This window comes from Engystomops pustulosus, chromosome 5 (assembly GCF_040894005.1).
Source record: "Engystomops pustulosus chromosome 5, aEngPut4.maternal, whole genome shotgun sequence".
Taxonomy (NCBI): Eukaryota; Metazoa; Chordata; class Amphibia; order Anura; family Leptodactylidae; genus Engystomops; species Engystomops pustulosus.
Genome location: NC_092415.1, coordinates 145,146,432 through 145,172,813, shown reverse-complemented (window position 1 = coordinate 145,172,813; position 26,382 = coordinate 145,146,432). Strand labels below are relative to the sequence as shown.

Here is a 26,382-nt window from a genome sequence, read left to right as displayed (position 1 = left end):
AATACAATGATGGAAGACCTCTACTAGGCAGAATTATTCTATTTTTGTGTTTGTGCAACTTTAATTTTTTTCTTATTATATTTAAAGGGAATCTGTCATGAGAAATGTATTTTTATATGGGGACAGACACCAATAGCCTTTGCGATGTTGATTTAAAAATTGCTTTCGTCTAAATAATTCCAGTGCATTTTGATTTTCTTAACACTACTTGGCTCCCTGCCAGCAGTGTGTGGTGAGGGTAGGAGGGGCAGGTCAAATGGCATGAGTTATCTTCTCCTCAATGCCACAACCCTTGTCCTCACTTAATTCCCACTCACTGTTTATATGCTGTTTGATATTTAAGATGTATGGGCCTAAAAAGTTGGGAAGACTGACTCAATGGGAGTCATGTATCCTCAGTCCTTTTCATACATGCCAAATGGGGAAGTATTTCCGTTCCCATAGATGGCTATTGGTACCCGGTGGCGTTTTCAACTTAAATGTCTTATACCAGTTGGTGTCTCTTGTCTTGCAATATACAATGGTATAATCCAGTGATGGCAAACCTATGGCACGGGTAACTATGTATTTACTCTACTTCCTTTGATGGATATATATTTTAGGGTCCATTAGAATAATAGTTTAGCAGAAGTTTAAAAGAACACTGACTGACATTGCATTACAATGCAAATTTTGTGATGTGCACAGAATGTTCATAGATTTAGAATTACAGAATAGTGTGTGCCACATTTCCAAAAAGCTGCAGGTCCGCTGCAGAATATGATGCATTGACTTGCATACAGAAACTGTTTCTGCTTGTACTTTGGTTTATCAAGAGCAACGTAAATAACATGTTAAAACTATTTCAACATTTATAAAAATATTGTGCCTTTAAATTATACCTCCGATGATGTATAGTTATCTGCTCCCCCTTGAAATCTCCATCCAGAGAAAAAGGGAGTAGCACAATAGTAAAGAGTGAAATTGAGCACTTCTGAATCATTTGAAACCAGAAGCCTCTCCAACAAATATTTTAAATGAATCGTGTTAAAAGTACATGGTAAGGGAGATAACCAGAAAAAAACAGCATGCAAAGGGCCACGTTGTCTATATATGTACACAAAATACAAAACAATTTGTTCATACAATTTAAGTTTATGAAACTGATAATTGTAGAAAAAAAAATAATACTGAATTTCAAGATGCTATTACATATTCTTTGTTAACTATAAAACAGTCAAAATATTGCATTATAATCTGATTTTATATCGTTCTCGAGCATATACCAAATTACAAGTTTTGACAGTCTATTTTACATGTGCGAAAAGTCATCACTGATCAAGATTATATAACATATAATGTACATACAGCATCAGCTTGAAGATAAGATGCAGTTTAAGAATTCTTATGTACCTGCAGTATTAAATCATATATGAAATATATGAAATCATATTGAATAAGACTCTCAATATGCAATGTCCAACTTATGAAATGCATCACCTAGAAATTGGGGAATCCATTGTTAGGATGCACTCAACCCCATCAGTTATGCAAAAACACATCTGCGTACATGTTTGGTAGGAAAGCACTAATGCAAATTTAGCATAAGTAAGAACAAAACTAAAACAAACCAGCCTTATAGAAAGTGGCAAGAACGCAATGATAACTACTGATTAAAACTTTTTTTTTAGCATTGATAGTAGTGTGTACCACATAGTATCCTTTTCATATGTTTAGCAACTTACTTTGTAAAAGGTGTTGAACCAGCTGAAATATAGGCCAGGTGGTAACATTGTGGGCAGTCAAGCTTTAAATGCGCTAATGTTTTCTTCCAAGTAGGGGACTGTCTGTATAAAAACTATAAGGACTAATATGTATGGTTAAGTGTTGTCCAGTGGGAATAACCAATACAATTTTAATACTCTTAATAATACAAGGTAAGTATGTTATCACGATCATGTGGGTCCTGAGGGAGCAGGATTTATCCATATTGTTGCATGCGTCTTCACTCAAAATTTCTCACTGAAGCCTTAGGCTCACTACAATAGTTGCGTCACACAGAGGTCCATTTGTTATAACTAGAAAGCAATGTGGGTCCCAAGTGCAAATTGGCGTGAATTTAACATTATTTCAATAATCAAATCAACAAAAAGGAAGACATAGTTATTTTCATTATATTAAAAAAAAAGAAAAAAACAACCAAGTAAGAGGTGATTGTGCTTAAACTAAAAAAAAAAAATAGCCAGTCATAATGACTAGGACGCACAGGATAAAAGAAATACACTTTTGCAGACTGCACTATTTTGAAAACAGTTTACCCTTTCCTGCATTTATGTCTGGATGGCAGTAAGTATAAGACCTAGTTAACAACTTGTGGGGGGCCCTCGGGTATGAGAGATGTGAAGAAGGTGGTAATAAATGACCAAGCTGATGCCACAAGTCCAGGGGGTGCGACTGCTGGGGCATCAATTACCCTCTCTTCCACTCCATCCTCTTGAATGCCATCATCCATGCGACGCTCCTTTAGAAGATAAACATAGGTTAGACTACATTCTAGTTTAAAGAGAATGTCATAGTTCTAAAATAAAACTGCAGAGTTAAGTGACTTTTTATCATGAAAATATACAACTTTACATTATCATTTCTGTCTCAACTTCCTACAGTTTTCTAGAATGCTGCTTGCTGTCATTCAATTGAAAGCATCACTAATTGGTTGGTTTCAGTGATTAAAAATCAGGTTAGAATGATAGCGCAAATCTTTGTTCTTATAGCCATGTGACATCACAAGAGCAGGGCAGATTTTTATGCACTTGAAGTAAACAATTCTATTGGACAATAGCAAGCAGAGAAAACCCCTGAGGAATTAAAGGGGTTATCCAGTCATAGCAAGAGAGGCCCTATACAGAGGCCCAACTTGCTGATTAGTGGGGGTCTCAGTAATGGGACCCCTGCAAATCTCGAAAACGTGGATCCATTGTACGCATGTGTCAGCTACTCTATTCATGTCTGTCGAAGATTGGAGATCTCCGTCTGTGTCAAAGATACGAACGGAATAGCCGACGCATGTGCAACTGGCCGCTCCCGCACAACAAGAGTACAACGGACCCCCTTTGTCAAGATGCTGATCCCCCAGTAATCAGCAAATTAGGCCCAAATTCCTATGCCTGGAGAGCCCCTTTAATAAAGTATATTAGAATGCATAACCATAGTTTATCTGGCCATCATAGTCTACCATTTGCCTGAGGGTTTCTTAAACCTCACTTCTATAATTCTTTGCAAAAGCATTTCAGTTGAGGTCAGTTCAGTTTCAAGGCCTATGAGAACTTCATTCAAAGCAGAATTAAGGATCTTTACAACTATTTAATATTATATTCGAAAGCTTAAACTGCTGAGATTGAAAAGGCTACATACCATCTCCAGTAGATCATTGTTGTTTTCACGATCTTGATTGACTTCATCTTCTCTGGCTTGTCCATCCTCTTGTCTGAATGGAAACCAGCCAGCCTGGTGCCTATAAAAAGAGGATGTAATTCTTACACTCTCCATGCAAAATACAGCTTTAAATTGAAGAAATTATAGGAGACCATTAACATCACTTCATGCACATAACCACCCCAAAAAAAGAAATTAAACTGTTGATGCAGTTTAAGTATTTAAGGATGAAGGATTGTAAACCAAGCACACTTGGTGTGTGCTGGTAGGAACTGCTCTTCTTTAAGCTTCCTATGCCCTTGTTTTTAAGAAAAAAAGGCTTTAAAATTATGAAAATGAGCCTGAAGGGCTCCAGGCTACATTAACACCTATAAAGCTCCTCAGGTTCATTTGGCGAATTTTAAAAACTTTTTGTAAAATTCAAGGCATAAGAAGCTAAAAGAAGACCAGTTGCTGACCAGGGGGCACAGACCAGTATGTTAGTGTGCTTGATTTACAATCCTTGATCCTGGTGGCTTTTCTCAAACATTTTCTCCTTGACAAGGACAGATTGCTGAGCACTGCACTTGCCAATCTTCATCAGTGCCACACTGCTGGGGGCATTTCATAAGGGGGGGGGACACTGCTGGGGGCATTTCTTTGCAGAGCTTTGTTGTGGACATTTCATTGGGGTGGGGGGGGCTCTGCTGCGGACATTACATTAATGGCGCGAAGACCGCTGCGAATGTTTCATTAATTGGTGGGGAGGCCGCTGCGAATATTTCATTAATGGTGGGGAGGCCGCTGCGGATATTTCATTAATGGTTGGGAGGCCGCTGCGGATATTTCATTAATGGTGGGGAGGCCGCTGCGGATATTTCATTAATGGTGGGGAGGCCGCTGCGGATATTTCATTAATGGTGGGGAGGCCGCTGCGGATATTTCATTAATGGTGGGGAGGCCGCTGCGGATATTTCATTAATGGTGGGGAGGCCGCTGCGGATATTTCATTAATGGTGGGGAGGCCGCTGCAGATATTTCATTAATGGTGGGGAGGCCGCTGCGGATATTTCATTAATGGTGGGGAGGCCGCTGCGGATATTTCATTAATGGTGGGGAGGCCGCTGCGGATATTTCATTAATGGTGGGGAGGCCGCTGCAGATATTTCATTAATGGTGGGGAGGCCGCTGCGGATATTTCATTAATGGTGGGGAGGCCGCTGCGGATATTTCATTAATGGTGGGGAGGCCGCTGCGGATATTTCATTAATGGTGGGGAGGCCGCTGCGGATATTTCATTAATGGTGGGGAGGCCGCTGCGGATATTTCATTAATGGTGGGGAGGCCGCTGCGGATATTTCATTAATGGTGGGGAGGCCGCTGCGGATATTTCATTAATGGTGGGGAGGCCGCTGCGGATATTTCATTAATGGTGGGGAGGCCGCTGCAGATATTTCATTAATGGTGGGGAGGCCGCTGCAGATATTTCATTAATGGTGGGGAGGCCGCTGCGGATATTTCATTAATGGTGGGGAGGCCGCTGCGGATATTTCATTAATGGTGGGGAGGCCGCTGCGGATATTTCATTAATGGTGGGGAGGCCGCTGCAGATATTTCATTAATGGTGGGGAGGCCGCTGCGGATATTTCATTAATGGTGGGGAGGCCGCTGCAGATATTTAATTAATGGTGGGGAGGCCGCTGCAGATATTTCATTAATGGTGGGGAGGCCGCTGCGGATATTTCATTAATGGTGGGGAGGCCGCTGCGGATATTTCATTAATGGTGGGGAGGCCGCTGCGGATATTTCATTAATGGTGGGGAGGCCGCTGCAGATATTTCATTAATGGTGGGGAGGCCGCTGCTGATATTTCATTAATGGTTGGGAGGCTGCTGCTGACATATTTCATTAATGGTGGGGAGGCTGCTGCTGACATATTTCATGAATGGTGGGGAGGCAGCTTCAGATATTTCATTAATGGTGGGGAGGCCGCTGCGGATATTTCATTAATGGTGGGGAGGCCGCTGCGGATATTTCATTAATGGTGGGGAGGCCGCTGCAGATATTTCATTAATGGTGGGGAGGCCGCTGCAGATATTTCATTAATGGTGGGGAGGCCGCTGCGGATATTTCATTAATGGTGGGGAGGCCGCTGCAGATATTTAATTAATGGTGGGGAGGCCGCTGCAGATATTTCATTAATGGTGGGGAGGCCGCTGCTGATATTTCATTAATGGTTGGGAGGCTGCTGCTGACATATTTCATTAATGGTGGGGAGGCTGCTGCTGACATATTTCATGAATGGTGGGGAGGCAGCTTCAGATATTTCATTAATGGTGGGGAGGCCGCTGCGGATATTTCATTAATGGTGGGGAGGCCGCTGCGGATATTTCATTAATGGTGGGGAGGCCGCTGCAGATATTTCATTAATGGTGGGGAGGCCGCTGCAGATATTTCAATAATGGTGGGGAGGCCGCTGCTGATATTTCATTAATGGTTGGGAGGCTGCTGCTGATATTTCATTACTGGTTGGGAGGCTGCTGCTGACATATTTCATGAATGGTGGGGAGGCTGCTGCTGACATATTTCATGAATGGTGGGGAGGCAGCTTCAGATATTTCATTAATGGTGGGGAGGCCGCTGTACATATATCATTAAAGATGGAGAGGCTGCTAAGGATATTTCATTAATGGTGGGGAGGCTGTGGCGGATATGTCATTAATGGTGGGGAGGCTGTGGCGGATATGTCATTAATGGTGGGGAGGCAACTGCTGTACATTTTATTAGTGAAGGGAAGTCCCTAATGGACATGTTATTAGTTAGGGGAGGCGCTACTGTACATTTTATTGGCAAGTGGAGGTTGCTGCTGGGGCATTTTATTAAACAGTAGCAGCAGCATTTCTCACCCTAGGCCTATTCTCGAGGTAAATGTTTTTTCAGGTTTTTTTGTGGTAAAATTAGGTATCTCGGTTTACACCGTGTTATGTATATTTTTTTCCTCACAGTAAAAATCCCAAAGACAAGGTGACATTATAGGTTTGTGGGGGTTGCTATAGAAAAAGGGGTTTTATAATGTCCCCTACTTATCAAGACAGCCCGGTCCCTGGTAAAAAAATTTTGGTTGCAACCGGTCCCCAGATACAAAAAGGTTGGGGAACACTGCTTTAAAGAACAACTGTCAGCAGGTCTCTGTAAATAAATTTGTCACCACTACCTGTTGGAACAGCTCACAAGGATTCCATCTCAGCCTTTGCCTAGTTAATTCATACATTAATCATTCTAAAATCATATTTTCTTTATTATGTAAATAAGGTTGGGCACATGGAGGGAGAAAGTGATGCCACCCCTGTTACCCCTCCCCTCTGCTCATGTCTGTGTGCAATGTATAATAAACCATTGCCAGTGTCTGTGCTTTATCTGCTGACATGCTGTCTTCTCCTGTACACATGACATCGACATCAGCTACACAATTAGTGTATAGGAGTATCAGCATGTCAGGCTGTTACTTCACATGGCTGCATCCTGTAGCAGTTGTATGCCTCTCTCATACACACAGGCTTCAGGGAGCCACCAGCACCAGAAAGCACATAGAGGCTTAGAGCCAGCACCAGGAGTGTCACTTCATTATACAGCCTGTCAGTCATGTGTATAGGAGTATCTCATTCACACAGGCTGCAGGGGGCACAGCACCAGGAAGCACATAGCGTCGTCAGCATCGGGAGTATTATATCATATGGGCGGTTAGTATGGCAGTATATGGTAGGATCAATCAGACAACCTAGAACTAATATAAAAAGAACTGTAAAAATCATGAACACATTAGGTATCGCCGCATCCGAAAATGCTCGGTCAAAATATAATAAAGGTATAATATCTGCATTTAACTGTGTAACGAAAAATAGTGCCCAAAGATGAAAATGGCACTTTTTTGCCTTTTTGAAAAATAATTTCAAAATTCTAAAAAAATTGATCAAAAGTCGCAAAAAATTACGACACGCATAGCTCCATACACCAATGTATAAAAAAAAGTTATTAGTGCCAGAAAATGGCAAAATACCCCAAACTTTTTTGCACAGGTGGTTTTAATTTTTGTAAATATATCAAAACATTATAAAACCTATACAAATTTGTTATCCCCATGATCACACCAACCCAAAGAAAAAAGGAGAGATGTCATTTGGAGCACACAGTGAAAGCTGTAAAATCTAAGCCCCCAAGAAAACGGCACAAATGCCTTATTTCACCATTTTAACATTTGGAGTTTTTTTCCATTAAAAAAAAAAACTAAAAAGTCAAATCACTTTCTTTCCCTAGAACTGATAACAATATAAATTAAACAGTAAAAATAAACATGTTAGGTATTGCCACGTCCCAAAATGTCTGATCTATTCCCGGGGTTTAACCCTGTAATGGAAAATATTGAAATATACAAAAAATTCGATTAAAAGTGATCATAAGGCCGTACAGTGCTAAAAATGGTATAATTGAAAACATTATCAAAAGTCGCAAAAATGACACCACCCACAGCGCCGTACACCAAAGTATGAAAAAGTTATTAGCACTAGAAGATGGCAAAATGACATTTTTTTTGTAGAGGAGGTTTCAATTTTTATAAACGTATAAAAACATTAGAAAACCTATACAAATTTGGTATCCCCATGATCGCACCAACCCAAAGAATGAAGTAGACAAGTCATTTGGGGCGTACAGTGAAAGACGTAAAATCCAAGCCCATAAGTATACAAAAAAGTGCCTTGGCGTTAAGGGATTAATAAGTACTGCTAAACGAACTAGTGGTGTATTGAGGACTTGCCAAACCTAGTCAATTGTTTACAAGTACCTTAAAGATTTATAGGGGTTTTCTGGGATAAACGTAGAGACTGCAGGGCTCAGATGAAAGTTTCGCTGTCTTTACTTTCCACTATTGAGCTGCACACAGGCTTCAAGGCGGATGTACAGGAGATCACTTGATGCAAAATAGTGCTCTGTGACTATTTTAAGCAGCCAAACATCGGCTGTGTTGAGTGTTAGACCCCCTACACCCCCCGCCCCCGGCAAGTACAGATTAATCACTTCTTTAAAAAAAAAACACACACAAGACAACAATGTATTTTCTTGGGTGTTCTAGACATTATTTAAATCTATTAAATGCTAGGCTCATGAGAATCTATACTCACATGTACACAAGTATCATAGCTCCCATAACCATGACAAAGCGGCTAAATGAAGAATAGAAGTACACTATACTGAGAAGTATAGCTGCTCTGGATACTGTGTACATCCAGTCAAGCCAATCGCGGTTAATGTCTTCTTCATTCATTACAGGGCCGCCTTGCGCATTCATTTGAACATTCTGATTTGCCACTTCAGGAGCAATGTTTGGTGGAGCCCTTGGAGGGTTGGGTGGAGGTCGATCAGAATTTATGATAGGAGCAGAAAGGGGCTGTGCTACTGCAATACCAGGTGTACCTTGGCCAGATGTAGCTGCTTGACTGCAAAATGAAGGAAGAGACAACACGTTATGCAATTAAAGTAGAATGCAGTAAAAAACACCTTAAAGACAAATAGAAAAACCAACATGTTATATAATTTAAAAAAAAAACCTAAACTTGCAAGAGCTCTACAGGTAAAAATGTCAGGGTTGCTTAAAGGATATAAAACCAATCCCAATGTTTCAGACCTTTAAAGGAAATTTACGAGAGGATTTTAAATTTATTAATCAGCAGCGTGAATATGGGCATATGATTATTAAAAATGCCAAGATATATTACTTATAAAATTAACTTTATACAAGCACACATGTTTTAGGGTAAGGGGGGGCATTACAAGAGCCCTATAGGTTCCAGAGCTCTTACACTTGAAGCATTTGTGACCACCTCCCTACTCCCTTGGCGCTACCCCTCCCGTTGGCCTCTGTATGAGAATTCTTGTGGCAGCAGTGTGTATCATACACAATGATGCTACAAGATTTTGTCAAACAGTGGTGGGGGATCACGGAGGTTCGGCACTATTGTGACATTCTACAAAAAATATTTCATACCCAACCCCAGGGTGTCTAGTTAAGTGCGGTAAAAGCTGACGTGTGCACCTCCTTTGGCCAAAGAAGTTTTCTTCTTCTATGCCACCAAGTAACCCCCCTTTACACAGTGGGGCAGATTTATCAAGCTGTCTGAAAGTCAGAATATTTCTAGTTGCCCATGGCAACCAATCACAGCTCCCTTTTAAAAAATTCATGAGCACTTGTAAAATGAAAGCTGAGCTGTGATTGGTTGCCATGGGCAACTAGAAATATTCTGACTTTTAGACAGCTTGATAAATCTGCCCCATTAAGTGCCATCCCATAGAGAAAAATCAATGCACAAGCAGGTAAAGCCATGCCCCTAGTTCACCCTAGTGATTCCCTTGGCATTAAAATAAGATGAAAATTTGCTGGGAAACGCATGGCTGGAAAGCTTACAATGAGTCCTACACTATGCTTCTTTTCACTTGTGGGGTATTTTAGAAATATGAGGATTCACTTTCTTTATCGTTACTAACAGATCATAACATCCTAGATTTCCTCTCAAATTTAAAGCGGAACTGTAAAGTTGCTTGACAAAAAATAGTTTTGGCACAGCTAGGGAGAGCCTTTGACAACAATTCCAACAATACTTGTATCATGCTGCTGGCTTCTTCCTAGCCGGAGATATATGACTAATAGATATATGAGGTTATGTGTAACACACTCTAAGCTTTTCCTGAAGTGGGCGGGATTCCTGGTTGTGACATCAGCTAAGGGCAATGATGCCAATAGCACACAGGCCATTCACATGAACATGCACAAACACTCAGCCAATCAGGAAACAGAATCAGTGTTACTGCTTGTACAGAGATCTAGTGAAGAGCAAGGCAGGGGAGACACAAAGCACTGGAGCTCTGCATCATACAGTTATCTACTATATCACAAATAAAAAGATTTATTAAGAGTGCGTTCACACATGCAGTAACACATTGCATTTTCAAACGCATCAGAACAGCTGAGAAGAGGAGAGTTGCCCGATTACATAGCTGTTAACACTGTTTTCAAAATGCATATGTTACCACAATGCTATCACATATGTCAACATAGTGTTAACAGTGTAATAGCAAACAAGTGTTAACATATGTATGTGTTAAAACAATGTTAACAGCTATGTAATCAGTTCTAAAGCTGTTCTTAAATGCATGCGTTACTGCCACATGTGAACGCACCCTAAAAAATGTCCACCTACACAGGAATAAAAACATTAACATATGGCCACTTCACAGTATGTGAACAGCTTTTTTATTAATTTTTTTGCCATTATACTCCATGGAAGCTGCCCCCTATCTGCAGACACCCCTTTCCTGTGCAAAGAGATCTGCTCATAGGGGTTGCCCTTTAAATACACTGTGCTGTGTGTGCAGGTTCTGATCCATTCATTAGAACTGATGGGGAGCCCGAGCTCTTATTTTTGCCCTCAAACTTTCATACATACACATTTCTACTATACAGACTTTCAAACACAAACAGCACTGCTAAATACCATCCCTGGTGTGTAATTGGATGACCTGAAGTATGTGATTAGTCACATGCTAATAACATCGCGGAAGGTCCTAAAGCTGCCGGGAGCTGTTACTGGTAAGGTGTGTGCCATGTGCTATGACCACTCCAAGCAACACCCACCTACCCTCCTCTCCTCCGTCTAGCTACAGAATCACATGGCAACCAACCTAAAAACAGCCAGAGAGATAAGGTACTGCTAGCTTCCTGCCTGTTAACTGATAAACGGCTGTAGAAAGCTAATGAGTGTAAATTAGAGAATTGATTATTTTGGCTTAGTGCAGAGCCAGGCAAAGGTTTTTATACAGTTAGGCTTTAAAGGGAGGGGGTGTCCATCTGAAAAGTTTAGGAAATGGAAGGATACGCAATGATCAGGAAAATAGCTACTCTTCAGGCAGCGGATAAAGGCAGAATGTATCCTTTTATACAAGCTACTATAAAAATAAAACATTCGCTCACTACTGCATGTAGTACTGTCGTGCATATATCTGTTGCCACCACATCATCTGTAAAGGGGTGAAGACCGAATAAACAGGAAATCCAGCTGGTGCCGCTTGTGCAGGGAGATTCCCTACAGATCTACAGGGAATAAAAAATTTACTATGAATATAACATCCAAGTAAAAAATAAATATATACATATAAAATGCACATCATTAACTTAGACTTACGGCTGTCCGTTGTATGGAAAAGAGTGCATGGCATCTGTATATGTGTGAGGATGGCGATATCTCAAGTTTTCCTCAGTTCTAGGGCTTGACTGTGTGGATGGCATATCCCGGCTTGTGGATGGAGGGAGAGATGATCCTGAGTGTTCTGAATTCTGAAATAAAAATTTGCATTCATTTACATCTTCTTGAGCTGAAATATGGCAAACCGTGTAGTTTTGCGGATTAGATAAAATATTTAGCAATCTAGTACCCATACAGTAAAATATCTATTTTCAAAAGTAACCTAGGAACTTTCTTAAATATTTTTTAGGACCTAAATTTTATTGAACTTTTCCCAGGTACAAAATAAATGCATGTACAATGATTCTAAAGCACAATTATGGGTATATACAGTAATATGGATGTACATGTATGTTACAATTGACATCAAGTAAAAGGGTTAAAGGTTAACTACAAAGAGATCAACATGTAAACCATCTCCATTACAATATGCCACTGCAGTGGGATTTATCACACAATTACTCTTACAATATACCAGGCAGTTCCCTGGGTTATGTACAGGATAGGTTCTGTATGTTTGTTCTCCAGTTGAATTTGTATGCAAGTCAGAACTGAATATTTTATAATTGTAACTTCAGCCAAATTTTTTTTGGTCTCTGTGACAATTGGATTTCAAAAATGCTGGATTGTCATAATAACCAGGATTAACAATAAAGTTAATTGCAAACACCATTAATAACTGTTATAGCCCTAGGCTACAATCATCAGCTAAAGTACAGTAAATTACCATCATCCGGAACTCAGTTACTAGGGGTCATCTGTAAGTCGGGTGTTCTTAAGAAGGGGAACGCCTGTATACTATAAACTTCTAGGACCGTGGAACTTGTGAACGTTGCATCCGGTGGCTTGGACAAGAACCCTTTCCTTTTACTGAAGGGCTTGTTAACTGGTCAATATATAATTTCATTATTGTTTTATGTGAGACTTGACATCTTAAAGGACATTCACCATCAGATTTACTGCCGCTAGACTGCTCTAACTCACTTGCTCATCGGGGGATATTTATCATCAGGTTTCTGAGGTAAAACTGTTCTAGTTGCCCATGGAAACCAGTCAGAGCTCAGCTTTAACTTTATAAACAGCTGCGTGAAAGTGAAAACTAAGCTCTGATTGGTTGCCATAGAGACTTGATAAATCTCCCCCAATATGTCTATTAGGGGATGGAGCCATTTATATTATATCCTAGAATGGCACAAATCTATCCAAAATGAGTTTAGGGAATAATGCAAATGAGATGGAGGCTCCAGCAGCTGATAACACAGCAGAGGAGTGCATAAGCCAATTGCTGACTGGTCCCACCCGTCGGTAGAGACATCACTGGCTGAAGAATTTTGTCTGGAGCCACAATGATAAAATATACAATCCCGACTTACATACAAATTCAACTTAAGTACAAACCCAAGGACCCTATCACAGCATGCCTCCATGGGCTTCTACTACCCACCCCAAGGAGCAAGGAGGCAGGACAATGCAAGTAACCACTGAATATGCAGGGCTTCATTGGACTCACAACAGGCAAGTTGAATACAAGTTTACAAATAGCTTTTTTAACATTGCAGCCGTGGAAAGGAACCATTTAGGGATAATCGTAGTTCATAATAGGGATAATCATAGATAATCATGTTCTCTTTAAGGCAAGTTTGCATTATTTTTACTTTGTTTCAGGAAGGGGCTGTCCAGCATGGATGAAAAATTGTTAGCAAGTGATATCTTTCAGCCACAAAAGCACTTTTTTCATATAAGGCAATTCATTTTTTTACTATTTACATGAGTTTGTTTAACCCTTTGTTACAAGGAAGTTATTAAACATCACTGCTATAGATCAGCTAATGCGGTACAGCAGCAACATCATAAATGTTAGTAAGGTTGACTATATTACAAGCTGTTTAGCATTCTTCACAAACCTTAGTCTCCCTGTTTGATAAGTGTCATCAAGTAACACACATCCAATATAATGCTAAATATCCAGCATAATGCAAAAGAATATAAATGAATAAAAATCCAAACGGGCCATCACCACAATTGCTACATTCAGCGTAAATGCACACAAACATTGTTTTTGGATGAATGCTAGTCATTATTTTAACAAGTAGCCTGAATCCCCATCTACTTCTATGGGCTAATACACAAGTCTGTGCTGCGTCATAGATGCGTGAGGTCCACAAGCAAAGAGTACACAATACTCATGTGCAGGTAGACTTATAGCTCAGGAGTATGAACAATGTCAGATTTCCAAGCCTATGCATCAACTTACTGATCTGCTGCTGGTGTTGTCAGTTGCAGCGTTCTCTCTGCTGGTGCTTGGTTTAGGGGAATTTGGTGGGGTCCTGGAGGCACAAACTAAATGAACCATGTGATATTCATCTTGCTGAAAAAAAACAAAAACAAACATTCTAATTCAGAGTAATTACATTAATATTCCTTACTCAGTCCACCGCTTGACCAATTTTTCCCCCCATTATACACCAAGGTAACCACCCCCTTTGAGCAGACCACCCCATTTTTCTTTGCAAAATTGTGCAATCTATCAAAGTTTCTTTATAAACATATCTACATCTCATATGTACAGTATAATGTATTGCACACCCAAACCTCCCAACCATCCTGCAACCAGAGAGAGAGTCCCGATTCTTGGCCGCCGGAGTCCCGATTCTTGGCCGCCGGAGCAGCGCTGGACTCAGTTCCGGCCGGACCCGACAACCTTCCGGCCCCCATACACAATGCTGTGTATAGGGACGGATAGGCGTGCCCGGCCACGGCCGGCCGGAAGCTGAATCCAGCGCTGCTCCGGCGGCCATGTTTGTTTACATGGCGCCCAGACCGGAGCGACAGCAGCGCTGGATACGGGAGGGCACCGGGAGGAAAGTACATCTTTATTTTTTTTAAGCAGCCCTGTCCCGGCCACTTTTAGCTTTTTTTAAAGCACTCGGACAACCCCTTTAAGGGGTTAAGGGGCGAAGCATAGGTCAGTAATTGGTATTGGTGCGTCAATCCCACAGATCGGCTGTAGAGCAACAGCACCTACTTACACATATTTGACATATTCAGATATTTTTTTTCAATAAACATTTTTAGCTTCAACAACAGTACTTTTATTTATTTTTTTGCAAATTATTATTATTTTATCATGAATCACAATACTACATTAAATACACTAAAGTGTAGCTCACACAGTAGTGTACGTTACATAGTTAGCTAAACGAACTACAATTTTTTTAGTGCCCTGCCCCACTGTAGGGGTACATACCACATATACTGCACTGCTATTTACACTCACCGGCCACTTTATTAGGTACACCTGTCCAACTGCTCGTTAACACTTAATTTCTAATCAGCCAATCACATGGCATGCATTTAGGCATGTAGACATGGTCAAGACAATCTCCTGCAGTTCAAACCGAGCATCAGTATGGGGAAGAAAGATAATTTGAGTGCCTGGTTGTTGGTGCCAGAAGGGCTGGTCTGAGTATTTCAGAAACTGCTGATCTACTGGGATTTTCACGCACAACCATCTCTAGGGTTTACAGAAAATGGTCTGAAAAAGAAAATACATCCAGTGAGCGGCAGTTCTGTGGGCGGAAATGCCTTGTTGATGCCAGAGGAGAATGGGCAGACTGGTTCGAGCTGATAGAAAGGCAACAGTGACTCAAATCGCCACCCATACAACCAAGGTAGGCAGAAGAGCATCTCTGAACGCACAGTACGTCGAACTTTGAGGCAGATGGGCTACAGCCGCAGAAGACCACACCGGGTGCCACTCCTTTCAGCTAAGAACAGGAAACAGAGGCTACAATTTGCACAAGCTCATCGAAATTGGACAGTAGAAGATTGGAAAAACGTTGCCTGGTCTGATGAGTCTCGATTTCTGCTGCCACATTCGGATGGTAGGGTCAGAATTTGGCGTCAACAACATGAAAGCGTGGATCCATCCTGCCTTGTATCAACGGTTCAGGCAGGTGGTGGTGGTGTCATGGTGTGGGGAATATTCTTGGCACTCTTTGGGCCCCTTGGTACCAATTGAGCATCGTTGCAACGCCACAGCCTACCTGAGTATTGTTGCTGACCATGTCCATCCCTTTAAGACCACAATGTACCCAACATCTGATGGCTACTTTCAGCAGGATAATGCGCCATGTCATAAAGCTGGAATCATCTCAGACTGGTTTCTTGAACATGACAATGAGTTCACTGTACTCAAATGGCCTCCACAGTCACCAGATCTCAATCCAATAGAGCATCTTTGGGATGTGGTGGAACGGGAGATTCGCATCATAGATTTGCATCCGACAAATCTGCGGCAACTGTGTGATGCCATCATGTCAATATGGAACAAAATCTCTGAGGAATGCTTCCAGCACCTTGTTGAATCTATGCCACGAAGAATCAGCTGCTTGCCTTTGCAATAACCCTGTCTAATGAGCCGGGAATGCATTGCATGTGGACCTCCGGATTTCAGGAGTCCCAAGCAGTCAATTGCATTAAATGTCACTAAGTGCTAAAACAAATGCTGCAGTGCTAGAATGATAGAGTTATCAGAAGCCTCCGATAACGCTAACACTGCGCTCTCAAAGCTGTCTAGTGTATTCCTGAGGGGGCGGTCCAAGGCGCTGCCTCTTCCCCAGACCGCCCTGCTCGCTCCATAGGCCGCCGGTGATTCCCGCGCGTCATGCGGCAGTTACCACCCACAATCCCGCCCCCTCATGAATACATCGGACAGCTTTGAGAGTGGTCCAGCGTTTACATTGTACTCTGCCACAGTGTTAGATAGCGTTATTGGAGGTTTCTGATAACACTATCATTCTAACACTACAGCGTTTGTTTTAGCACTACTTTAGTAATCAGCTCCTAGTGCCAAATTTCTCTGCGACAGGTCCTCTTTAAAGCAGACCCGTCACCAGGACTGTCATTTTTAGCTGGCGTCAGGTTCCAATAGCATATGCTATGCCGATTTTAAAAACACCTTTTTCAGCATTCCTAATCATTTCAGTACTTTATAAAACTTTATTTCACATTACCTGGTTTCCTGCCGGCAGCGTGTGGGTAGCTGCATCAGGCTGTGTCTCAGTCTCCTCAAAGAAATCTGTCTCTACTCCACCCTCTACGAGCTCCATCACCTCTCCCCTCTTCCAGTTATGAGCATTGAGCAAGCAGAGGGTGGTGTAGTTGAGAGGAAGAATGCAGGAAGAGACTGAACAGACACACATCACACGGTGCTGACTGGAGGTGAAATAAAGTTTCATAAAGCACTGAAATGATCCAGAATGCTGAAATAGGCATTTTTAAAATCAGCATAGCATAAGATATCAGAACATGTTACAAGCTAAAAATGATATTTCACTTGAAGGTAACATCTGGGGCATAAACATTGCAAACAATGCTTTTATATACACTTATTAAAATTCTGATTACTTACTTTCCTGAGAACATCTTTCAGACACAAATGATCAAGGAGGAGTTTGCCGGAATATACAAGTCTTTGATCCTTGGTTAACTATTGAGAACAGAAACAATTCAGAAATTCAGTGAACACTGAGAAGAATGTTGCAGTAGTCCAAGCGGGAGATGATGAATATGGTATGGTACAGTAAGTGGGAATGATTTGATTTCAACATACATTGCACTATGTTAATACAACATAATTTCACTACAGGCAGTCCCCAGGTTACATACAAGATAGGGTCTGTAGGTTTGTTCTTAAGATGAATTTGTATGTAAGTCGGAACTGTATATTTTATCATTGTAATCCCAGACAGAACTTTTTTGGTCTTTGTGAAAATTGGATTTGAAAAATGTTGGGTTGTCATAAGAGTCAATATTAACACTAAAGCTCCATTACAGACACCTTTGATAACTGTTACAGCTGATCATTGTAGCCTAGGACTAAAGCACAATAAATTACCAATATCCAGAGGTCCGTTTGTAACTAGGGGTCGTATGTAAGTCGAGTGTTCTTAAGTAGGGGTCCGTCTGTATTTTGTTTAAAGCATTTGATTAAAGCACATAGAAGTAATATGATTTGTGCCCTTTACATATACATGCCTAGCTGCAGTTTTACTCCTAGCACTGACCTAAAGCTGTCATTAGTTTTTATATATTTATACAATTGTGCTATGATGTCTGATGGCGCATAGCTCATTCATAGAATTTTGACACAATTCTTCTTTTGGAAAAGTCCCTTCCACAATCCAAATTACACGTAAATTATAAATTACATGCTTTATATTCAGTTAAACTATACACACCGATTATGAAAAGTTACAGGAAATTTGAAGGTGCACGCAACTAATCTGTATTTTGCACAGTGCATCATTGCTAGAAAGGAGAAACAGCGGCTGCGGTGCGACCCAACAACTAAGGCAAGCCCAATTTCCAGACTGTAATAAATTTCTAAAATGGAAGCGCAACATCCCGCACCGAGGCCTAGCCTTTTCTTCAGGTCTACAAGCAGCCGGGGCCCAGAATACCGGACTGACTGGTGACTGCGGCCTAGGGCACGCTCATGTTACGGTACTCGGTATGGGGACCGCAGGTCTCCAGCTGGTGGTGTGTGCAAGAGGCTGATGTACTGGTTCTCCCTGGGGTAACCCCTGAGTGTCCTTTAGAAAAGTCCCTGGGTAATGGATGGGGAAGCCCGTGGTGGTAAACAGCCGTATCCAGGGATCAGAAGGAGGTAATGGTGTGCAAATCAACTCACGGTTCTTTATTACACAACAGCAGGCAATGGGCCTAAACAGCGAAACAACAGATTCGGATTCTCGTACTGGAGTGGTAGTGGACCGCAGGAATAGTGCACCAGCCTGATAGTATATGCAGGCTGGGATAATGGAGATGGAGCTGTATCCAAACTGTGGAAGTTGCAGCTCTGGGTTAGAGACTCCTGACCCAGTTCCTGGGATTGGTTTCTGTGGCAGCACTAAAGGTGTGCTGAACACACTATCTCTCTCCTTGGAATCAGACCATAAGATCAGACTGCTGACAGGCAAAGACTGGACCATGTACTCTCCCAGCACAGGGGTTTTATACTCCCCCTGGTCAGGTGGTAGCACCTCTCCAATCACACTGCAGTTTACAATACAGCCACATCATTGGATAACGTCTTACACATTTAATAAATTGCCTTTCCAGGCAGAGGCTACAGCTGCTATTACATAATCTCTCAGTGCTAGAAACTTACTAGAGGGTTCTGACAGCTCCTAACCTGCAGAAACCAAGTAAAAACATATTGCAAAAACACAAGAAAAGACAGGTGAATATATAAACGTCCCAACAAAATATGAAAAAAAATGAAAAATATATGCAAATTTTTATTTAGTACAACTTATAATAATTAAAAACACATTAAAATTACATGTGTAGATCCAAAAGGTACAAATAGACCTGAGACCAACACCCCCGCAATTGAGTCACTGCAGCAGATTTTAGGACACCACTGACGTATCAATACTTACTGGTTTGCTGGGGTAAACCTTAGAGAGATGAGTTTTCAGTTTCTCTACTGTCCAGTCTAGGAAGCAGTTAATGGTTTGGTCATCATATTTCTGATTGGGAGCTTTAATCACCAAAGTCACAGGATTATCCATCACAGCTTGTTCCATTACAATGTAAAAAAAAAAAAACCTTCCAGGCTACTCCTTTAGGAAATCCCCAGTATCTCAACAAACATTGTAAATCACTCTGTGTTTTGTCACATCACTGTAACTTTCACAGGTTATGGTGATAAAAGCCAATAAATGTAGGACACGCTGAGCTATCGAGCGGCACCTGGGCAGTGTAATAATGCCCATTAAGACACGCTGAAAATCTGTTTGTCCTTCCTTGGAGACCTAGAAAAAGAGAGAGTGGGATACACATTCAATTATTCATGGCAAAATGAAATGGTAAATTATGGATTAAAACAAAAAAGAAAATATCACAAAATGGGTATAATTTAAAGGGGTTGTCTGGGATTTAAAAATGTACAGCTGCTTTTTACCACATATAGCACCACACCTGTCCATAGGTTGTGTGTGATATTGCAGCTCAGTTCTATTCACAGTAAAGGAACTGGGCTACAATAAGGGTACATTCAGACGTCGGTCTATGGGAACGTGTTTGCGGCCACATATACATCGCCATAGATGGCAATGGAAGCCCGGTGCCACACATGTATGGCACCAATCCGCGCCGTACACATGCATGCTAGAGTGTGCGGCCATACGCCACTGTTTCCCATGGAGGGGAGTAGGAGTCACCTCCTCCTCTCCAGCGCACGGCTGTATGCACCCTAACAGAAACCATCATGGACCAGAGTGAGACCATTTTGGAAGAAAGCAGAAAGTTTTTTTTAGTCTTGAAGATATCTTTAAATTTCCTCCCTGACAGACCACATTGAACTGAATATACTAGTTTATTATTTAGCAATGTTATCTATCCAGTGTTCGGAAAATAAAGTATATATAAAATACCTGGAAATCCCCTTAAAGGGTTTGTCCAGGATTACAATTGTTCATATATATCTGGATATAAAAAAAAGAACTAATAGTCAGTCAGTCCCTGGGTTACGTACAAGATAGGTTCTTTAGGTTTGTTCTTAAGTTGAATTTGTGTGCAAGTCATAACTGTATATTTCATAATTGTAGATCCAGACAAAAACATTTTTTGTCCCAGTGACAATTGTAGTTTCAAACTTTTTTGCTGTAATTATAGATTATAAATAAAACCTCATTACAAACACCTCACAGCTGACTCTGGGACTATAGTAAACCATGCAGAGTGCTTCACCAGAGGTCACAGTGGGCAGAGGGGTCCGTCTTTACCTAGGGGTCGTCTGTAAGTCAGGTGTTTTTAAGTAGGGGACCGCCTGTAGTCACCTATCCCTTGTTCCTGTTAAACTGTTGTCAGTGCCGGGTCTATATTTACAGAGGACATTGGTGCCTTCCTGACCACAGCTGTGCACCTGTTACATCCTGAAACTGATGCTGTATCAGGCACACGGCAATGGACCGGAAGGCACAGCCATCCTCTGTATACGAACATAGGTCAGCAGTGATGGGCAGCTTAACAGGAGCAGGGAGAGAGTACAAGTTCTTTTTTTTAATTTTTATGCTTCCCCCAGCCATATATAAAAAATATAACTCTTAGATAACCCCATTATGCCATTATGCACATGAATGTGGTTTTGGACGCGTGCTATTCTTTGTTTTGGCTAGCACATGTCCTCCATGTATTTCTAAGGGCTCATCCACACAGCTATGGATTCCACTGCCCGAGCCACAAAACTCACAGAAGTTCCTATTCTTGCCTGTGTTTGCTGTTATGACTTCCCATAGAAATCTATTGGAAAATTAAAATACAGATGACACAAAATTGTCATCAATGTGCTGCCCATATTTGCGGGCCAGTTGCTAGGCAATACAATCATGCGGCACTCCAAGGGGTTGGGACATGATACTGAAATGATTGGCTTGCCTACCTTTTTTTTTTTTGATCAGCAAAAACAGATGACAAGCAGACATATTTTGTGGGTCTATGGCTCAAGAACTTTAATGATACTGAAGACATTCTGTCTACAAAAAACGGACAAGAGATGGTTTTTTGGGCAAAGAAAACAAATTTTGGGTGCAGGGAGGTTAAAGGATTTGTTTTCAGCTGGTTATGCAGCTGTAGAATTTGTGGCAGATAACCAATACCAAGCCTCAGATATCCGCTGTGGTACCAATTCAAACTTGTGTTGGTCCGAACACAGATAATGCCCCTCTTTATAGGGTTAAGTTGCGCCTATTCAGTAACTAAAACAAAAAAAATAACAAAATGCATTCATTTTTCTGAAATAACGAATTCAATTCTACTCAAAAGAAAAATCCATAGTTGATACAGCAAGCAGTTAGAAACAGTTAGCAGCCCTTTAGGGAGCGGTCACATGTGGTGCTCGCGTTTACAAACACAACGCCAGCATCCGGGGGCGCAATCGAATATGTGTTTTCATGGAAAAGCATGCAGTTGGTAACCAATACCCAGTGTCTTGCATGTAAATGCATATGTGATTGGACAGAGGCCTGCCCCGGGGCCATGATGGTGGGGGCTAGAAAGAAAAATTCACGACCCCTGATTGTGTCGCATGGAAGCCAGTGCAGCTGCACCACCAAACTATTGCGTGTGCCAAAGTCCCAGCGCAGACACTTCTTAAATACCTGTGCAAGCTGTGTAATCCCCAAAAAATGTGCACAGTCCCACCCTTAGTAAATGAGCCCCAATGTGATTCACGGACTCACTATTGCTGTGTGCACCTAGCTCTAGGGCAGTGATGGCGAACCTATGGCACGGGTGCCAGAGGCGGCACTCAGAGCCCTTTCTGTGGGCACCCGGGCTATCTCCCCAGCACACCAGACAGGATTCAAAGAATCTTCCTGAAGTTCCAAGCAACTTAAAAGATGCTGCTTTCAGTCATATTTCGATACTTACTTCGCTACTTGGGACTGTAGGAAGAGGGAGTAAACAGGGCCAAATTATAATTGGTGGACCTCTTTCTGGCCCTATGATTCTCTGCACAGAGGGACACTGGAAAGAAGTGATGTAAATTTTCCATCTTTCTACTGTGTTGCTGTCCTCAGGAGGCCAATATGATTGAAAGTTGTTGAACAACAGGGAGCAACAAGTTACTGCTTTAATTTTTAGTTGGCACCTCGTGATAAATAAGGGGGGTTTTGGGTTCAGTTTGGGCACTCGGCCGCTAAAAGGTTCACCATCACTGCTCTAGGGTATTACTGAAGCTCAGCACCAGGGTCAGCACCGCATCTTACACCTAGGCAGACAGCAGTGTGATACTACACCCTCTCTGCACACTACACAGGGAGACTGTGATCGGGCAGATGAAATTCAACTGCCTGATCCTTTTCTTCTTGGGAGATATGTCACTATTATCCACTACATATAATCAATGAGCCGGGCCATTGTGCTTGTGTATGGGGGAGATAGCCTTCAGCCTGACACTCATGTGTATGGGAGGTCCAAGATTTTACATCAGGAGATGTTTGGTACTAAAAAAAAAGAATGAAAATCAGACTATTTCTCCACAAGTGCTCCTGCATTGTATCAGTCACAGGCTCCTATTTTAGGAATATGTCATGGACAGGCCATGGGCAGGATGATAATAGCAGAAAAAACTTATAGTAAATTATTTGCATTAAAAACCAACCAGTGCAATGTCTGTGCAATGCTATGGGGTCAGCACAATTATACCGAACACTAGTTTCCTCTGAGGTCCTTCTGCTGTTATGTCCTATGTACATGGGTGGAAGGGGGATATTTTAGATCCATCATTTTGGATACGACATGGATACATTTTGGATACTAGCTATGGGCTAGGGCTGTGTATTGTTATTGTCTGCCTGGAACACTGCTGACTACAGGGACACCATTACCTGTCTTGTTGTCTCCTGACACCGTCTCCCAGACACCTCCTACTTCCAGTCCCTGTGTCAGCTGAGGGTCCCTTCCCCCGGACACAGCAGCACAAACAAGGAAGGACTGAGTGACGGGAGTCTAACGGAACTACGTCAAAGACTCCGCCCACTATCGCTGTACGGGCTGAGGAGGATGGGGAGAGTACTCCTCCTGGCGCTCACGGCTTGTGTGATTGGCCGCAGTATATAGAGCAGGCGTGTGCTGTGCAGAAAGTGAGCACTAGAGGGCGGCAGAAGCACGTCATTCACCAACTCGGGTAAAACCATAAATGCCAGTGAGGTGTAGGACTGATGAAAGAAAACTAGAGGGGAATTTATCATTGGGGGTTTTCTGTCTATGTTTGGTGTTGTTTTTGTGCAGTTCTGGTACAAATGCTATTTGGTGATTTTCCATTGCGTCAAATGAACATAGAACGGTACGGTACAAAGTCACTTTGACTTTGCGCCAAATTCATAATCTACATAGACTAATATTGTAATATTAGTAATATTGTAAAATATTGTAATATTTTAGAATTCCTGTTCAGACGCAAGTTACGGCGCAAATTTTGACTATTTCCCACCCTGCTCTATGTTTCTACTCTTTAAGTTTTTTTTCTGCAACTTTTCATGTGACAGTAGTGAACAACGCACATAAGCTGGGTTCAAGTCCCAGGGTGAACATCTGCAAAGAGTTTGTATGTTCTCTCCACGGGAGTTTCCGCCTCGTCCTACGGTTTCCTCCCACACTCCAAACATACTGGCAGGTTGATTAGATTGTGAGCCCCTGTGTGCGCTATATAAATAAAGGAATTAACTAATATTAATAAGCGGATTTATCAAGGGCCAAAGCCACTTTCATCTACCTGACTGCAGCAGAACTCCAAAGACAGACATCAAACTGTCACAGTCAGTCAAATAAACTGACCCACAAAACAAGTCCAATATTTTAGTTACTATGTGACCAGAGGCAAGGAGGAATGCGTAATGAGATAAATGGGAAAGAGGCAAATACATTTTTCAGGATTGGATAAGGAAAACCAATAGTAATAGGTCGTTCGTGAACGAGCTGGCACCAAGAGAGGAGCCGGCTCTGCCCTGTGAGCCTCACAGCTCTGCCTGATTCAGATAGCCACACTCACATGTGTACATGTGTCACACAGACAACAGAACTGAAAGTCTCTATGGGAAGAGTCCGGAAAGAGGAGTCGGTGGACCAGAGGATCATCTGGACCACCGCGGGAGATGGTATGAGGCTCGCGGTGGCAGCCAAGGTACAGGTTATGCAGGAAACAGTCCAAGCCTGGGATGACAGCAGGAACATGGTGGAACACTGGTGACGCTGGCACGGACTGAAGACACCGCTGGACTGGAACCCTGGAAGGCACAGCAGGAAGTGTATGGGAACGCTGGAGACAGGAGACACCGAGGCGTCTGGAAACGCTGGTGACAGGAGACACCTGAAGCGTACAGGAATGCTGGAGACAGGAGACACGGAGGCGTCTGGAAACACTGGAAGAACACAGAGGCGTCTGGATACGCTGGAAGACAGGAGCGTCTGGGAACGCTGGTGGGAATTCACTTCAACAGGAATCGCTGTGGGAAGCGAGATGCGGAAACCTTGGAAGTTCCATTAGAATGCTGAAGATCCGGCCAGGAAAGAAGGGAGGTGCCGGATTATAAAGGCTGAGCCGGATTAGCCAGCGCCAATCAGGAGGACGTTGGCCCTTTAAATCCAGAGAGCCAGGAGCGAGGAGAGATAAGTCCGGGCAGGGGGACGGGGACAGGCATACAGCGGAGCACGGGTGTACCCACAATCTGCGACATGGATCGCGGGACCACCCATGACAGTAAACCCCAATTTAGGGACCCTCTTCTCTTCTTCTTCAGCCTCTTCTTTTGCCTCCAATTCATCTTGGTGACGGGACACCTGAGGAGGAAAGCAGAAACAGAACAAGCTGAGGATATCCTCGAGACGTCTGGAGTGTCCTTTGGCCGAGAGACGTACTCTGCTAACTTGCATAGACTCCTCTGCAAGCAGTACGGCCGGAGGCTGAAGTGGCTCTTGGGAAGCCGGTGCAACCCTGGGAAGCTGTACGGAGCAGCACTGGGAAGTAGTACGGCCGGAGGCCGGAGCGTCTCTGGAATGCCGGAGGCTGGAGTGGCTTCTGGGAAAGCCGGGGACTCTAGAGAGGCTTCTGGGAAAGCCGGAGACTCTGGAGAACGTGGAAGCAGTTGAAGCGTGGCGGCCGGCTGGAGTTGTTCTTGGAAAACCTGAGTGGAGCTTGGAAGCTGAGGAAGCACTTGGAAGTTCCATTAGAATGCTGAAGATCAGACAGTAGGACGGGGACAGGCATACAGCGGAGCACGGGTGTACCTGCAATCCGCAACACCTTGTACATCAAGCATGACTTTCAGGAAACCTAATGACATTAAAACCAAATATATCTATTCCAGAAGGAACAGGTTCCCAACTGAACACAGCACTGTTTCAATGTGTTTACATCTCTTCAGTACAGTGTAGGCAACAGGTTTGGCTGAGTGAGAGGCTTTTGACTAGGGTCAGGAAGTAAGGCCCCTTCCACACTTGCGTTGCAGATCACTTCAGAGTCTGATCAGAGAGCGATCAGAGTTTGGTCAGTGAAAAACACGCATTTTGCATCAGAGTGCAATCAGTTTTCAGTCAGAGTTTGTTCAGTGTCTCAGTTTTTCACGCGTGTTTTCAATGTAATATCAATGCGTTTTTCACGTGCAGAAAATGCGCGTGAAATGGACTCAGGACTGAGCTCTATCTTTTCTATGGCAATTGATGCGTGAAAAACGCATTGCACTTGCGTGTGTCTCAGAGTGCAATGCGTTTTTGATGCGTCTCCATAGACTTGTATGGTGCGTTTTTTCACGCGCGTGATTTTGGCACCAATCGCGGGTGTTAACCCTGCAAATGCCTGCAAAGCCATCATTTAAATCCCGGCGACATGTGGATTTGATCACTGCCTCCTGTGAGGTCATCAGGGGGGCTGCGACCAGTTGCTTTGACAGCCTTGGGTGATAAGAAGACCCAAGTCTGTCTCATTTTAACACATTCATTACAATACAGTGGTGTGAAACGGGGTTACTAAAAGTTAATTTAGTAAACATGGAAAAATAAGACATCCCCTGAAAATAAGACCTAGCGCCTCCTTAGGTAGAAAAAAAATTACCTCACCGTAGAAGAAGAAGTACCAGATCAAATAAGTCAAATGCGAGGATGGGTGCAGGAAATCCAAATCGCTGGTCTGGAA

At 42.5% G+C, this 26,382-nt stretch overlaps 1 protein-coding gene across 2 annotated transcripts; it reads right to left on the bottom strand.

The window, feature by feature from the left end:
• Positions 1-1,629: 1,629 nt before the first annotated feature.
• Positions 1,630-26,382, bottom strand: HERPUD2 (HERPUD family member 2). 2 transcript variants are annotated; one of them, XM_072153319.1, is made up of 9 exons: positions 26,302-26,382; positions 19,130-19,504; positions 17,095-17,172; positions 13,936-14,049; positions 11,622-11,773; positions 11,411-11,530; positions 8,568-8,882; positions 3,391-3,490; positions 1,630-2,500 (listed from the first exon to the last, which is right to left on the bottom strand). In XM_072153319.1, the coding sequence occupies exons 2-9, from the start codon at positions 19,274-19,276 to the stop codon at positions 2,339-2,341; spliced, it is 1,188 nt and encodes a 395-aa protein (XP_072009420.1). In that variant the 5' UTR covers positions 19,277-19,504; positions 26,302-26,382; the 3' UTR covers positions 1,630-2,338. The 2 variants fall into 2 exon arrangements, with proteins under 2 accessions (XP_072009420.1, XP_072009419.1); XM_072153318.1 differs by lacking the exon at positions 26,302-26,382 and adding an exon at positions 23,081-23,248.